Source organism: Parasteatoda tepidariorum, chromosome 11 (assembly GCF_982258835.1).
Source record: "Parasteatoda tepidariorum strain Cologne lab strain chromosome 11, Ptep-v5.0, whole genome shotgun sequence".
Taxonomy (NCBI): Eukaryota; Metazoa; Arthropoda; class Arachnida; order Araneae; family Theridiidae; genus Parasteatoda; species Parasteatoda tepidariorum.
Genome location: NC_141765.1, coordinates 90,926,806 through 90,944,416, shown reverse-complemented (window position 1 = coordinate 90,944,416; position 17,611 = coordinate 90,926,806). Strand labels below are relative to the sequence as shown.

The 17,611-nt window shown below is 30.5% G+C and overlaps 1 protein-coding gene and 1 long non-coding RNA gene across 2 annotated transcripts in view; both read right to left on the bottom strand.

Moving 5' to 3' along the window:
- The window catches only part of LOC147801881 (uncharacterized), a 287,387-nt gene that overhangs the window by 166,721 nt on the left and 103,055 nt on the right, over window positions 1-17,611 (bottom strand). The gene's annotated exons all lie outside the window — the stretch shown is intronic.
- LOC107444575 (staphylococcal nuclease domain-containing protein 1) overlaps window positions 1-17,611 on the bottom strand; it is a 65,263-nt gene that overhangs the window by 40,210 nt on the left and 7,442 nt on the right. Inside the window, exons 3-6 of the mRNA XM_043041169.3 lie at window positions 16,432-16,573; window positions 11,895-11,976; window positions 9,954-10,212; window positions 2,399-2,554 (exon numbers count right to left, since the gene is read on the bottom strand). Coding sequence (XP_042897103.1) covers window positions 2,399-2,554; window positions 9,954-10,212; window positions 11,895-11,976; window positions 16,432-16,573 — 639 coding nt within the window. The remainder of the gene's footprint in view (window positions 1-2,398; window positions 2,555-9,953; window positions 10,213-11,894; window positions 11,977-16,431; window positions 16,574-17,611) is intronic.

The window sequence follows — 17,611 nt, the reverse complement described above, 5'->3', positions numbered from 1 at the left end:
GATATTTACCTATAACTATTTAATCTAATCCACCACTGATTATCATTAAATTAAATAGCTAGACTATAATTGAAAATTATTTTAACCTATGGCTATTTTATTATACTTATTCATATCTTTGAGCTTTCACATTTCTGGTTTCAGCCCAAAAAAATGCAACAGGGTGCGTAGCCAAATTATTCAACAAAAAATAAGCACTTTTCAAGCGCTCAAAAAACATTTTTAAGCACTTTAAAAATATATCATAACTAGGCAGAGTTGGAAAGTTTGACAATCAATGGTATTATCTTGTTTTAATCGTCATGTTAGAAAAAAAACCTTTTGACATTGTTTTTGACAATTGTCAAAATTCATGAAATTTTGAATCATGTAAAACGAATGGTGTTTTCATACGCTACGGACTGACTATACCCCGAAATAGATTGGGGTTCAATTGGGGTTAACGTTTTCATATTAATTATGAAAACGTTGAATAGAACAATGTGAACTGTGTCTTTTTTGCATAATTTGAAGCAAAAATCAGCATAGTAAAGGAAAAATCTCATTTGGAAAAAGGGAAAATTAAGCACTTTTTAAAAACACCTAGTGAAAAAAGCACTTTTAATAGCCTTTAAAAAACGAAAATCGAAAATAAGCACCTTTAAGCACTTTTTAAAATCGCTATGCACCCTGTATAATTAGCCTGTAATAACTGGGGTTTTTTTATTTTTGGTAATTTTCCCGATATCCAACTCAGCTTTATGGAAACGTACTTCCATTTTACATATACTCTCAACAGTTTAAACTCAAAAAATTTCAAACTATCAAAAAACAATTTTAAAGATTAATGTGAACTTAAAATTGAAAAAGCATTGTAAAGTCTTTGCGGATTAAGAAGACAGATATATAATACGCTCAAGTGTTATCATAACCAATCACGGCTCATTTTTGATTGCAACACTTAGAGAGGCATTTTGAGCAATTTAAATACTTAAAAATTAAATAAAATTTTGTGGAAAAAAACTCTAGATTTTACGACTAGATTTAAGAGAATTCTTAATAAGTTAGCACCAAAAAATTAAAATTTTAAGACACAATGGAACTGTCAAAGTTTAAAATAAAAAGTTAAACAGTACTATGGCAGCAATCAGAGACTAAAAAGCAAAATCATGTTCAAAATGATTTAATATCAAAACAAATATTTTTTTTAACTGCCATATGCTGATAAAAATCCTAAAATAAAATTTTTAAAACATGATTTATTTTAAGTTATTGTGTTATATATATATATATATGCTGTATAATACAAATACAGCATATATATATATATATATATATATATATATATATATATACAGTCAATTCGCTATAACTCGAAGTACGATAACTCGAATATTACTATAACTCGATTTTTTTATGAGGTCCCGACCCTTTTATCTTCAATTTCTTGTTAATTATTCTCGATTACTCGAATTTTACTCCCTTTAACTCGATTTTTTTTTTAACTTTTAAAGCAAGAAAAAAAACCTAGGAGCTGACATCTTGCCCCTTCCTTTGCAACACACACACAATGTCTTTCACACTCTTCATTTAGAAGCTAAAGCTGTCCCTCTTGAAGTATGTGAACAGTGGTTAAATGAAACGTTACCAAATTTACTTCAAGGATACAGTTAAAATGATGTTTTCAATATTGATGAAATGGGTTTATTTTTTAAATGTCTTCCAAATAAGACTGTGATGTTTAAGGATGAAAACTGCTCAGGGGGTAAAATGAGCAAGGAACGTTTGACTGTCCTAGTTGGAGGAAATGCGTCTGGGACAGAGAAATTGCCCTTACTTGTTATCGGAAAAAACCGAAATCTCCGATGTTTCAAGAATGTAAAAACGTATCCCTTGGATTACAAGTCTAACAAAAAGTTTTGGATGACATCAGTTTTATTTGAAGACTATGTAAGAAAATTGGATCGGAAATTCTTCGCTAAAAAAAGAAAAGTGATACTCTTTATGGATAAATGCACAGCACATAGTGATCTACCTAATTTGAAAGCAGTAAACTTGCAGTTTCTCCCGCCAAACACAACAGCAAAGTTGCAGCCGATGGACCAGGATATCATAAAGTGCTTCAAACAGTCTTATCAAACAGCTTCAATCAGTCGTTACAGTAAATGGCTTGTCAGAAAAATGATCTTGAATATTGTAAGCAATTAGAAGATTTGTAATTAATATGCATTAATTAAATAATCCGACAATATTTTGAAAGTCCAAAACCGAAACTAACGGTAAGTCGAACTTCCGATATGTCGAAGTTTTTCGTCAGTCCTATCAGATTCGAGTTATCGCGAATTCACTATATATATATATATATATATATAAACTTTGACTCTTCATAAAATGTGTAATAATAAGGTTTTTTACTTACTGGGTGAAGTATTGTGCCTAGAAAATTTTTATTAGAAACACTCTCCAACAAAACTTCAACATCTCTTTGCAATAAACGGGATTCAATAAAATATTTTGCTTCCTCAGCAAAAGGTTCAGGAGGCTTATTGGAATCATCACCGGGAAAGCCATTACACTATAATTTAAATAAATAAATTTTAAAATATCGAAGTTAAAATAATTGATCAAAAGTCAACAAAATAAAATAATAAAACTTTTTATATCAAGTTTCAAATTTACAATACTTTAAAAAAAAAAAAAAGAAGAAAACACAAAAAAAAAGTATTAAAGCTAATAACAGTTGTTTACAACAAAATTATGGGGAAAAGTTTACGACAAAACACTATAAATTCAAGAAAAAATATATAATGCTCAAAATATGAAAACTGGTCATAATATAAAATAAAACCATTCAAACATAAATAGTTGAAAGTAGAGCGAGTGTCGTAGGATTTTATTTTTGTCATAATCAGAAGTCAACAAAATAAAATAAATAACACTTTTTATATCAAGTTTCAAATTTACAATACTTCAAAAAATTAAAAAATATGAAAACACAAAAAAAAGCATTAAAGCTAACAACAGTTGTTTCCCCATGTGTGTTGCATAAAATTTTTAAATTGCATGATTTTTATTTTAATATCTTCTCTTACAGGATTTTGAATAAAGTCAAGCACTGTAATGAAAGATAATTTATTTTTTGTTGAAGTTTATTAGAATTCTTCTATGGCCCAAGTGATTCCATGTGGACAAAGAGTGTTAAATTAGAGGAAATCTAAACATAAATCTAGGTTGATTTTTTTTTAATTCTGTTGATTTTATTGAATATTTTTCAAATTCAATTTATTGTGTATTTTATGTATTTATTTTCTAATATCTTTCTGTATTTCAATAAAATGTATGCAAGATAGAGTCTTGATTATGTATTAAACTAATTTAAGGGTACATTCATTTCTTAGACAATCAGAATTTGTTCCTTTTTGTACAATACCTATTTTTTGAAGTATTAGCTGCAAGAGTAAATATAATCAGTGAAACATGAATTTATGGTCTATGCCACACAAAATCATCATCAGTAGGTAGCCTCTTTGTATTATCAGCTGTAAGTTAAATTTAGGATACTATACTATCTCTTAAGGTTCACTAAAATGCACAGCTTTTATTTTAAATCTTGGACTTTTTAACTCTTTATATACTTATTTTACTTTTTATTTAGTAAAATATATGGACAATGAGTTAAAATTTCTACATTTACTTGCAAATGAAGTACAAAACTTTTTTTAAAAAAAAGCATTATTATTCCACTACTAAATTAAACAAAGCTCTATAAAGGAAAAACTTTTATATTTATACCTAATTTAAAAATAAATGTATTAATCAGTGGAGACATAGCTTAAGCGTGGCACATCTTCTGAGTTGAAGTTCAATGGTGTGACAAATATTTTTTCCAAAAAAAATTATATTAGTTTTAAATGTAAAAATTACTTTAAAAAAATTCAGTTCATTTATCAATAAATTATTTAAATAAATATTAATTACCCAGAGAGCTAAATATTTATTTAGCAAATTGTTAATTTAATTAGCTAAATGAATATTTTTCATAAGATTAACTAAAATTAGGTAGGTCAATGACTTCTAGTAACATTCAAAAAGACGGAGGGATGCTGTTGAATGATGACAGATTGTAGGCTGTCAGTTGTTGATTCATTGACCACAATCTGCTGTTAGGGTAATTGGTAGGGCTACCCTATACATTTTAATCAGCAAATGCTTTGCTTTTAACCGTTGGGCAACGAGTGACTCATATTGCTCTGTTGACTATAGGCCAGCAATTCACTTTCATACAGGTGAAGGGAAGTGTATGCTGACCTGTCGTCTCAGCTGTTGGCTTCCACCAATCCTATGATGCTGGACCAGTAGATTTGTCTTAGCTGGATTTGGAAATGTTAAAACTTTGAGGCTGGCTTGAACTTTCGTTTTTCGGCCGGGTATATCTAAAGATATCAAAGCTATGGCAGAATCCAGTTTTACATGTGCTGATTTTCAATTTGCAAATAGCCCTGAACCTGAAATGGCATATGAATTTTCTAATGCTCTATGGATAAAAGTTGGAAATTATTTCTTTTATGCTAATGGTAAAAATTACATTGATATGATCAGGGGATTGTTCAGGGCAAATTTACTACTGTTTAGCAGTACTTTCACAAATTCAACTTACAATCTACATAAAAGAGAAGTTTTTCTGCCGGCTGTCTTTTACGAATAGGTAGCACGTGTTAGGTCAGATAGTGCAGTGTGGTAAGCCTAACCAGTCGCTCATGCCACATCCAAGTGTGCTTTATATACGTTGAGTTTTTTAAAATGAAACAATGAGGCTCTCCTTCCATAAACTTTAAAGGAAGTCAAAATTCACACATTATCTTAACATTATTGCAAATTTATTCTAACAGACATTTTTTTATTAAACTTTATTTTTCCCAATGAAATTTTTTTTCTGTATGAACTAATTGAAAATGTTATAATAATGAAAATAGTTTTTAGTGCTAGTACCGTATTTTTCGGCGGAAGAGCCGAGGCGCTATCGAAAAAAATTTGTTTTTTCCCTACATGCGGCGCTTCCAATGCAGCGGCACTTCCGACGAAATATTTTTTAGGAACTTTTTTAGGATATTTTTTAGGTCAACGAAAGCTATTTAAGATTAAATAATTTTCTGAGAGAAAGACTATTAAAAAAAATTAATAATATTCTGCAATTTTCTGCCGAAATATTCTGCGATCTGCTGCAGAACATCGTCAATTCTTAGCAAACTTTCGGCAGCAGCCTGTAAGAAAATAAATAAACGAAATAAAAATTGTAAAAAAACATCGCATAAGGAGAAAATTTAAAAGGTATGCATCTTGTATCCACCCCCAGCTTAAAGAAAAATCGCAACCTAGAAATCTATTTAGCGCGTTGGCAATTGAACGAACAGAAAAGGAAGAATAGGACTCTAAATCCGACACTCACGGGACTGACGAAATGCCGAACTTCGGATCTCTTTCGGAAATTCCAATATGGCCCCCAAATATTACTATAATTCAATTCCACTGTTAATTTCAGAAAAACCAATAAATTTAGTCAAGTTTCAATCTTAGATTATGATGGGGTGAATTTAAAACTGGCCCATCTGAAGAGAAATTTTACTAATCAAAATAATAATCTATATAATAAACTCCTGTTTGTGAAAATTGCAACACCATGAAGGAATCGTCATAATTGAATGAAATTTAATACACAGTTGAGTGGTAGTGGTGCAAATAAATGATTAAACTTTCAAAGCAAACAAACAATAAAAAATGATCGAAATCAGTATTTTGTGTAACCACCACGCTCCGCAATAAGTGCTGCTACACGACGTGGCATGGAGTCAAGCAAACTTTGAATGTCTGTCTGAGGAAGAGAATTCTATACTGTTTGTATGTGTAACCAAAGTTCGTCTGTTGAAGCAACAGGACGAGGATTACGAGCGAGACGCCAACCAACGAAATCCTACACATGTTCAATCGGCGACATATCCGGGGAATACGCCGGCCAAGGAAGAAGTTGTACCTATCGCGATGCAAGGAAGGATTGAACAGTCCTAGCAATATGAGGGCGGGCATTGTCCTGTTGAAATACAGCACCTGGCAAGGCTTGAAGGAAGGGAACAGCTTGGGGCTGTAGAACTTCACTGATGTACCGATTGCTGTTCAGATTACCCACAATTCGTAGCAATTAAGATCATCCATGATATGCTATGGCACCCCAGACCATAACTCCGGGTGTTCGTCCACTGTGGCGTTCGATAACGCACTCCGGAAGATGACGTTCACCGGCATAGCGTCTGACACGAATGCGGCCATCATGGTACCACAAATTGAAGCGAGATTCGTCAGAAAACACGACACGCTGCCAATCAGCAAGCCAGTCCCTATGCTGGTTGGCCCAGTGCAGCCGCAGGCGGCAAAGGTTTAGCGTGAGGGGGATCCTGTATAAAGGAGTCCTTGTACGCAGTCCACGTTGCAGCAGACGTCTACGAATTGATAAAGCACACAATGAAACACCTGTAGCTATTGACCACCGTGCTGCCAGTTGTCTAGAGGGAGCCGTACGGTCTGTTAGCGCAACGCCGGACAGGTGTCTATCATAGCGAGCTGACGTGACATTTCGGGGTCCACTCCCGGATTTCCGAGTTGTCCGACACTCGTTCATCCACTGCTTTCAAACACGCATCACTGTGCTGCTGTTACGCTGCACACGAGCGGCTACTGCACGATAAGATAATCCAGCTTCACGAAGGCCGATGATTCTCCCCCGTTTAAACTCCGTAAGTTGTTGAAATCTCGCTCTCTTTCGTCGAATAGGCATAAGTAATGACTACGCTAACGTTTACCACTAGCAGATAACCACCGATAAGCATACTCGCTTGGCTACAGCCGTCTATTTATTCGGATCCATCCGCCGTTCAGAGGGCACTGCTCAGCATACGCATGCGCTACGGGTCTGAAATTCTAATCATTTGCATATCATGCTCTACTTTGCATTTCCTGAAAATTTCAGCTCACTCGCGTAAGTCCTTCATGATGTTGCAATTTTTACAAACATGAGTTTATAATCAAGAAGAAATAATCCGATTCCTATGAAGAAGAAATAATCGTTTCTTCTTTGGAGCGAGATCATAGTTCTCGTTTTTTCTTTTAGATAACATTTTGTTTTAACAAAAGACGCTTACCTCGCAAGAAAAATAAAGCTAACAGGGAAATACAAAAAAAAATTTAACAATTAATGCTAAGAAACTAACAATGAATAACAACAAAAAACAAGATAAAAACCAATAACGATAAAAAAAAAAAAACAAGCAACAATTAACAAGAAAAAATAAAAAGCGGCAAAATAGAAAAAAAAATTTATGAATCGAATAAAAAACCGCAAAAGGCATAGAATTCATTTTGTTGTCCACATGGTAGTTTCAATGTCAACTGGGTGTGGCCAATTTATGGTCAAACAGAGGAGGGAAATGTGGGGGCAAATCAGTAAAGCACAGCTGTCAAGATTGATTGATCAGTTTTTTCCAACTTCCATTTCTTTATTTTGTTCATTGGAAATGCAGGTGTTTTTACTTCTCACTTTATTTTAAACTGCTTTAGAAACAAATGTTTCCTTTGACACAGATTTTTTTTTCAAGCTTCTTTTTTATTTTTAAAAGATAAAATAAAGTAAGTTACTTCAACAGAATAAAATTCCAAATAAAAAGAATATAGCTGATTTTTTTTGTCTTATCAATATAAATTTCTTAAAAAAAAAAAAAAAAAGATTAGATCAGATTAAGTGCCGAATTTTGGAATGCTGGGATTAGGGGTCCCATATACTTTTCTTTTCCCCACCCCTTTTAAAAAATAACTGATTGATTCCTCCTAAACAGCTCCAATAGAAATGACACGTGGAGGAGGTGGGGTACACCAGGGCCGTCTCGAAATACCGCCTCTCTTTCTAAGTTGAGTCACATTGGGTTATGTCCATTGAAGGAGAGGGCATTCTACCCACTAAAATTCCCCCCCAAAGATTGTGAAAGTGAAACTTATTTCCCCTTCGGTCATTCCTTCAGAATTTTTTTGGGGCCGGCTTATTTATTTCTTATTCTTGTTATTATTAGTTATTTCGTTATTATTAGCTGTTTCGTTATTATGTATTAGTTTTTCCTCAAATTGCTAACGGTAATAAATTTTAAAATCTTTTTATTTTAAAATCTTTCTTTTAATAAATTTTTATTTTATTTTTCTTATTACATTGTTCCACGGATTTCTGTAATCAGTTCAGCGTTAATTCAGCTACTGAACATATAAATATTTGTTTGTTGTTCTTCTGTTTTTTGGCATGGTGCCAACTGGTAAGAACATCTTTATTTTATATAGTTTTGTTGTTTTCTTTTTTCTTTTCTGTTTTTTTTGCTGAAAGAAAACTTTTTCTGTTGCTTTTTTTTGCTGAAAAAGAAATTTTTATTATAATTTAGAAAATTAAAACTTTACTTCATGAAATGCATAAAAAATTTAATTTTTTATTATACAGATATTCTAAATGGTAATTTCAATGTCTCTTCTAAAAGAATGCTGATATGCGCGGTCTAGCGCCATTGCGGCGCTTACTATAACTTTTTTTTAAAAAAATTTCATTTTTATTGAGGTGCGGCGCTTTCGATGAAAAATACGGTACTGTTAAATGCATGTTTTTATTAAATTTAAATTTAACTAGGGACAATAATTTTCATGGATTTTTAAATTTGGATTCAATTTTTAAGCTCAAAATTTTACAATAGCAAAACTGTTTTTGAATATATGAGAAACAATACATATATATTTACCAGTCACAAATGATTTTTATTAGTAGTAGCAATTTTTTTAAATATTATTTTACATTACCACATTTTTGTGTTGATTTTCTAATATAATTTTTAATTTTCACAAAATAGGTACTTCTCAAAAAAACCTATAAGATTGATTAAGATCCCAGATGATTGATTGTTATTCAAAATTTATTGAGATGTAAATGATTAGTTGTCTACAAGCAAGTGTGGAGATACCTACTATATAATCGATTTTCGCAAAGCATAGTATTCCTCTAGAAGTAATAAGTGATTGAGGTCCCCCTTTCAATTCTTGCAAAAATTTGGCAGCTTTGTGAGAAATTAGAAAATTAGACAAACCGAGTTAGCGTAAAATAGCCTAAATAAAATAGACAGGTAGAACATTTCAGTCACATTATTAAATGCTCACAAGACTCTAGCTAGATCACAACATTCTAATATCCCTATTTAGCTTCATTATATCATGCAATGCCACTTGTAGGGACATCATACTATCCAACTAAACTGTTGATGAATAGAAAACAAACTACCATTTATGCAACTTAAGCAAATTCCAGAGTTTCAGATATCAGATTCCAGAGTTTAAAATATCAGAACCAGCAGAGAAAGAAATTAGTGAAATCTAAATCTATAAAAAATTATGGCAGTAAATTCATCCTGGAAATGCTGTGATAAAAAAGGTAAGAGAATTGAAACCTGTCCCAGTTTCCAAACAAAATGAAAGTTTATTTAATGTATTCATACAGAAAACAAAAAGTGTAATTGTTATAGAATTCACCTTAGACCTAATTAATGTGCTTCTGATATTCTGCCATTACAGTTTTTCAAGTCCTGAATATGATGGCCATGATTTGACATTGGAGTTCAATTCTCAAACTGGGGAATCTAATCACCTCATGTTTCAGATCCTCTCATTTAATGACCAAACCTCAACAAAGAGTTGACCAAAAGTCCAAAACTTCCACTTTATAAAACTGTTCTGAACACATACAAAAATCAGGAAGATCAGGACAAAAAGCTAAAAATCAGGACGTATAAGAACCAAATAGTTTTTATCAGGAAAAATCAGGAATACTAGGACTATTACAAACCCTGCTTAATATTAAAAAAAATATTAATATTGTTCAGTTAAAAATACTGATAATATTTACTTACTCTTATCCCAGACAACATCAGCTTAATATAATAATATTCTGGAAATTCGTTTGAATATAAAAGCACTCTAACAGTACTACCATCAACAACATGTTCTACAACAGCTTTTAGAGGCTTTTGGTGATAAGTATCTTTAAAAAGTTGTGGATTATCAATAGACCATCTGATATCTCTAACATGCTCTGCAGCATTTGGCCCATGTTTACCTTTGGCAGAAGTTTTTGCAATTTCCTCAAGGTCTCTTAGTTTCTGGATGTATCTGAAATTTTAAAGAAATATTTGTCAACTAAATCAATTAATACACTTTTAAAAAATTTTAAAACTAAACAAATTGCAAATGTAAAAAGAGTCCTAATGTGTACTTTTTAAGAAAACCATAATTTTGAACTTACAATAATAAATACTGATCTCAAAAGTTATTTTATGTTTAGTTATCATTAATAGAGGAAAAAATAAAAGAAATAAGTGACTAAACGGCACAGCCCAAAAAGAAAGAATAAGAATAATCAGTTTATATTTTGCGAGTTAAACTATCAACACTTGGAACTGTCAACTTTCTTGGATTGAAGTTTTTTTTAACATTCCAGTACATACTAGGAAACAGAGCCCACTGCTGGCTACTGCTCACCAACCCCCAGTAATAGCTATGCAATTATTTTTTCTGTTTGCTTCACTAACAAAATGAATATTTTGCAATTTCTTTTTGTAACTTAAGCTTATATAACCTTATCTACATAAATTCAGAGTGCACCAGTAGAATATATTATACTATATACAAAAAAAATCAATAATCTATCAGAACCTTATCTACATAACTTCAGTGTGCACCAGTAGAATATTGCATACAAAAAAAATCAACCTATCAAAATGTTAGTAACAAAACTTCTGCGAAAACAGTGTTTGTAATTGATGAGCTTTTATTCTAATCTTTTGCCCTAAAAATTTTAATTTTTATGCCACACATATTTCCACATCTCCATAAAGCAAAATATAGTTATCCAAATGTAGGAAAATTTAAATCAATATACACTCCCATTTTCTCAAAAGTTAGGCCCTGAGCTTTATTAATTGTCATCACAAATGCCAGTCTGACAGAAAATTGTGTTTGGTGCAATATGAAAAGTAATTCTTTGTTGTTACTGGTAATCAGAGTTAGTCTTGGAATGCAGTCTGAATGCCCTGCTTTATTCCTGGTCATGATTGTGCAAAATAACATATCTTTGGTGATTCTATGAACAATTAAACATGTGCCATTACACAATCTCTAATCCAAACAAGTTAGGCTTAGCTGCTCCTACCCTTTAGCTAGAGTATGGCTGCTATGCCTATCCAAGCCATATATAAAACATTCTTATCCAAATGCTTGCATTGATGGTATAGACATTTGTAGAGAAATGTTTTTCCAGTACCACTGGGGCCATCAATAAAAAACAATTTGTCTAGGCAGAATAGAGAAATCATTCCTTGAGCAATTTCGAAGTGTTCCTCTGAGGTAACTTCATCAACATGAAATGGTTCTATAGCGGCCACATATGGTAAACCAAAGTCCTATGCAGTTTTATCTTTGCCTAGTTAACAACACACGCGGTTTTGAAATTTATTCCACAATTTTTTTTTTTTTTGCATTACTTTGGCAGCAAGCCATCAATAAGTGGGAGAATGTGAAGCTCTTTAGGCATCATATGATTAGCCACCTTGGTAAATATGTCTTTCGATTTGTCAACACCTTCTCTGAATCCCAAACTGTCGGCAGCTTCAAGAAACGTACTGAGCATTATTCTACCAGCTGCTTACAACTCCTCAAATGAAAATGGACCACAAACTTGCAGCAAATTTTAAAAAAGAATCACTATCACTTCTGTGTTGACCTTTTTCCCCACTGGCCATATTTCTGAACCCTCACATAATGTTTTGGCTGGGATCCATTTTTAAAATACTTACTCATTACTTCTTGATGCTGCTGATCGCACACTTGCAAGACCTTCACTAATTAAAGATTCAGCAACATTTTCAGAATTGGCATCTATAAATGAAATACAAAACTTAAAATAAGTTATTTCAAAAACTGTTACCAATGTTATTTAGATTAAAGAGATAAAAAAAATTATAGAAAGCTAAAAGAGGAGTACAATGAAAATTTAAGATAAGACTTAGATAAAAATTTCAGTGAAAAGTTTCAGATTGCGAAAAGGTCTACTCTTTAGATTGCGATCTGGAGTGCAATTCTTGGCAAGTTATTTAAATACAGTGATCATTGCTGATAAAAGCACTGGATTATAAAATCAGATGTTTCTTATAATCAAATCTGCAAAAATGGAATCATTCCAAAATCAAAAAGTATGCAAAAACCATATTTTTATAAAATCAAAGATTATCTTGTTTTTTGTTATTTTGATAATGGATGAGAATTACTTTTTGAAATATAAACATAAAATAGAATAAGACGATAATTTAAAAATTCTTAAGGATTAAATTCAGTTATTACATAATATTACACATTTTGCTAAATTTTAACAGTGGTGAGTGCTTTTTTCTATGAGGAAGCACCCTGCCTTTTTTTATTCCTAGGGAGAACTCTTGTTTCAAATGTACTGATGTCACACATAACTATTCAAACTTCCAAATTTAGTTTGAAAACAAGGTTGTGTTTTTGGTACTTCTGGAATATGCATGTTGAAGTTTGAATATAGGAATATTACCAATGTCTAAAATTAAGAGTTTTTGATTCAATATGTGTGATAATGGTAAAGTAATGAAATAAATAATATTCAATAGAGTAAGCCTACTTATGTTCTTTTAACAAATGCCTTAAATTTCCATTTGAAGAAATTAGATAGAGCTTAGATAAAATCAAACGAGTAGTTGAAGATTGAATTGAAGCTTAAATTTAGAGATTGTTTAAAAAAATTAGTAATTTCAATTTGAGCTTGATTAGTGAATGAGGTTAAAATCAAGCTTTGTTTAAGATTGATTGATAATTTTTTTTTTTTTTTTTGCTTTGTGAAAGTTTATTATCTTCCATATTAATCTAAATAAATATGTGATTAAAATTTTATGAAGATTAATAGTTTTTTATTGTATTGATGAATACTATTTAATAGACATAGTGGTATTAACATAGTGAATTCTCCTTGAGGAAAGAGTTAATACAGACATGGTGTGAGTACATTATTCAGAGTTGTCATTCATATCTGGGAAAAAAATTCACTGTGTTTTTCTTGCACTTATTACACACAATATATTAAAAAGAAACACTCATTCACTGTGCACTTGTATGAGTTATATTAGAGTAACAATACAAGTTCTAATTGCTGGAAAAACTAAAGAAAAATAAGGAACAGCTCAACATTTAAATATTGCTATACTAAATGAAATAGTACAGTATAGTTGAACTATCATCTTTAAATATCCCATAGATCTCACCTTGACAGATTGGAAGTTTTTTAAAGATAAGAAAATTCGTGTATTTAACCAGTTTGTAAGGAAAAATTGAAAATTCCCTGTTATTTTAAATGATTTTTAATTTCCCTGTATTTTCCAGGTTCTCCCTGGGAAGTAGCAATCCTGTTATTGTATCGAAGTTTTGTTATATACCCAATCAATTATGTTAATCTTATAGATATTGCTCTATAACGATGGATTAAATTTTTGTAAGTGAGGACGTAAATAACTGTCGTATCTCTAATTATCGTAAATTTAATAATGTAGAAATAGTAATTCCTCTTAAAGATTACAACATTGCATTAAATTGTAGTATTTCATGAAGATTAAATCCTTCGTAGTAATTGAGACTTAGGTTTTTGATAAATTTTGAATCAAGTTAATTTCAATGAGTGAAACATAAATTTTTAGGTTCGAGTCTTTAAATTTTGAAATTTAAGAAAATTTCTCAGTATGTTTAACAAAACAATTTTTGATAGTTACAAACATTTAATATAGCTGCGTCAGATGAGTAAACTTCCCTACAGTGCTTTTTTGTTAGAATATTGAAATGATCTGGATGTTTTTTTAGGTAGGAATTGTGTGTGCATATGCGAGAGAAAGAGGGGGGTTACTATGAAAATTTTAAGCTTCATGAAAAGAATGTGTAATAAGAAAAATACTTGCAGAACAATGTTATAAACATTATAATTAAAATTTAATGAGTAGCAAAGAAAAATTCATTTTTAAATATTTAATTTCAGGATTTCATTAGATTTAAAAAGATTTTATGTTTTTCATTATCCTAAGTTCAAATTATTTATGAAAATTTTTGGCAGTTTAAAGTACGAAGTAATATTGGTTGATTTCTTTACAATATCTCTAACATTTTAAGAATGATACCTTCAATATTCTGCTGTTTAATATCACTGTCTAACCTCTTTGTAGCTTTAGTAAATAATTGGCCAGCTGCTTTTTCATTTTATCTTTCTGTTTTACTACAAACACAAATGTCACACAACTTTAAGCTTGGTCCAACTTAAGCTTTAACAACTTTTAAGCTTGGTCCATCAATAATGTGAATTTCCTTTATCAATAAAGTGACAAAAATCCTGTTACTTGTTAAATCCCTGTTAACGCCCTTTATCACAACAGACTGTTTGTTAATGGTTCCAAAAAATATTTTTTAAGAATAAATCCTGACCAGGCCAGAATAAATTTACGACGCAAAGGAAAGAATTTTAGAAAGTACTTAATGACTACTGCCCATTACTTAAGAATTCTAGCAGCAGCCGGTCCTAAAGTCAGCTTCATAAATTTATAAATTTTAATATTCATATCCTATTGTAATTTTCAAAAAACTTCCTCATCTTGCTGCTTACTATCAAAAAAATAAAATAGCAAAATTACCAGCACTGTCATTCTTGTAACCCATTGCTTCGAAAAGCATTCTCAATTTTATGCAGTTTGCACAACACAGTGTCATTCAATGACTTCTCTCGTATGCTCAGAAGACTAACGTTGATCAATCTAATAGCTGCTTTAACAATTGGGCCATCACAACTTATTACAAGTGTATTTTTAAATGTCAAGTAAACATTTAATAATGCTAATATGGTTTGATTATGCAAAACTTTGGCCTTGGAAACTAAGTTTAAATGTGCTTTTGTACAATTTTGTCCTCTGTGTTGAACCAATACTAAATTGCAAAGTTTTACAAGAATTCAGTCAATTAATACACAAATCATTCTAAACTGGAAAATGTAGAAGAAACTACCCTTTCTTGTTTGACAAAAGAATGAAAATAGAAAATTAGCATCAGTTCATGAAGGTCATTTGATAAATTTTTTTTAGAAGAGACTTTAAAATCCAAATGTTAAAAAAGGGAGAAAAGAGTGTCCAAATTGCAAAAAGGTTCTTAAAGGGATCAACTATAAATGGGCTGTGTTTTGTTAATGTTTCATTTAAATCATCTACACTTTAATTCACATTTTGATATTCACCAAATAAAAGTTTATTTAAAGAACTCTTGCTTTGTTCATTCCTCCCCTGCATATTTCACTCTCCAAACTTAATAAATGGGTAGTGCAAAAAGATAACCAACCATCAGAGGGTACTCAAATAAAACAAAAAAGTTTCTGCAGGCAATTTATCGACTCTTGTAACTAGTTTCGGCCAATTCGCCATCGCTTGATTTTGATTCAATTTATTCGAAAAAACTGATCTTTTTTAAAAATGTTTTAATTTTTATAAACTCTACATTTATTATTAACATTCCAGCATACATTTCTATAAATTCAGCAGATTTCTGAAAATATAAAACTAGTTATTGACTTACAGTGTTTTGCCTTATACTGGCTTTCCATAATATAAGTCACTCAGAAAAAAACATCTCAATGCAAACATTTAATAAATATTTTATTAAAAATTACCTATCAACTCTTGTACGCTTAAATAATATTGCTTTCATGCACTTTTCATTTTACAAAGTATAATAATATGAAAATAAGGAGTATTAAAACATACTTCTTTCACTTCATCACTGAAAATACTGATCAAATTACATACTTGATAATGACCATCTAAGAAAAAAAGTGATTCATGTATAGCTTCCTAATTTCAGTGGCTTTTTGTTTTCTTTCTTTTTATTAAGCTCAACAAGTAAAAAATTAATTTAATCATGAAATAAATGTGTTAATAATTTTTGTTTTTATACTTAAGTATTCAATATTCTTTATTGAATAATATAAGTTACAAAAAGGCTGAACTACGAAACGCACATGTTCTAGCAAGACCAAAAGACCATTTTTTTATATAATGAGTAATAGCAAAAAATTTACCAAGGTGGTTACAAATTTTACACAAATGGTGTTTGCATAAATGTCTGGTGCTACTCTTAACGTTCACCATGCAGGATCAGCAGCAAACGTGTTAAGCACATGCAGAAGCTTTCAAATTAAATGTTCATAAAGAAGTGCAATTTATAAACATCACAAAACAAAAATGCTTTAGAGAACAATTTTCAAAGTGCAAATACTAATAAATTGATAAACACTACCTGTCCCATTATATACAATGCCATATTCTCTTGCACCACCAGTGGAAGACTTTTCACCACCTTTTGCTTTCTCAAAAGTAAAGAAAACTCTCTTGCCTACTAATTTTTGGCGTAAGAATTCTCTAGCTTCCCACGCATATGGCTAAAAAAAATTTTATAAAAATTAAACAAAATAAGAAAAAATAAGCACAAAGCAAACTTATTACAAACAGTTTTTGATGAATCAACTCCTACATTTATAAAATTGAATAATTTCGTAAAATTACAGCAGATTTCTAATAGTCATGATCACAATAACTTTTTCAATTTCGATCCTATTTATAAACAAGACAGCTTTATAAACCTAGCAACTAACTTTTCCTCAAAACCAACTAACAAATCTAGTTTCTTCTGCACGCAGAATTTCTTTCATATTCATAATTTTTTATTAATTTAATGGCTGACACAAATTCCGTTTAACTCTGCTTTCATCATTTAATTGATCGAAAATTTTAAAAATGCAAAAAAATCTTACGTGCTGAAGAAACTACATAAGTAATATCAAGAATGTATAACTAATTTTGGAAAAATTTTGAAGGCCACAAACTCTAGAAAACAAAATTAATAGAAAGCAAAGCTATAAATTTAAAACTGCCTCATATATTTAGATCCTACTTAAAAATAGTCCCCTCAAAAAAATAATAAAGATGCTATTTTCATCCATGTAGTAATGTTTTGAATAATTTTAATAAAACAATTATTTAAAAAAAAACATTTTGTGACACAACCGTGCAATACAATAAGTTAAAACTTAGCTAGATTAGATCATTTACTAATTCAAGTATTGCTTCAAAAGCAGAGCAATGCTTTCTTCTTTCTTTTAAAAATCTCATAAATAAAATAAAAAGGAAATTAAATAGAAATAAATTTTTAAAGTTCAAGATAAATTTATTTTGATTCTGAAAACCAAAAAGCAACAATAGTTTCAATATGTAATTAAAATAAATAATTGATCAAGATTCAATATCAAGATTAATTATATAATTTTTTTTTTAAAAATTGATTAAGTAATAAACAACTTAAGAGATTGTTTTAATATTTGATTTGGAGATAATGGAAAATTCTTGAACATTTTAAAGTGGAATTTTCATTCATAAGGTATTTTATTTAAAAATAATAATAAAACTCTTAAGTTTCCAGA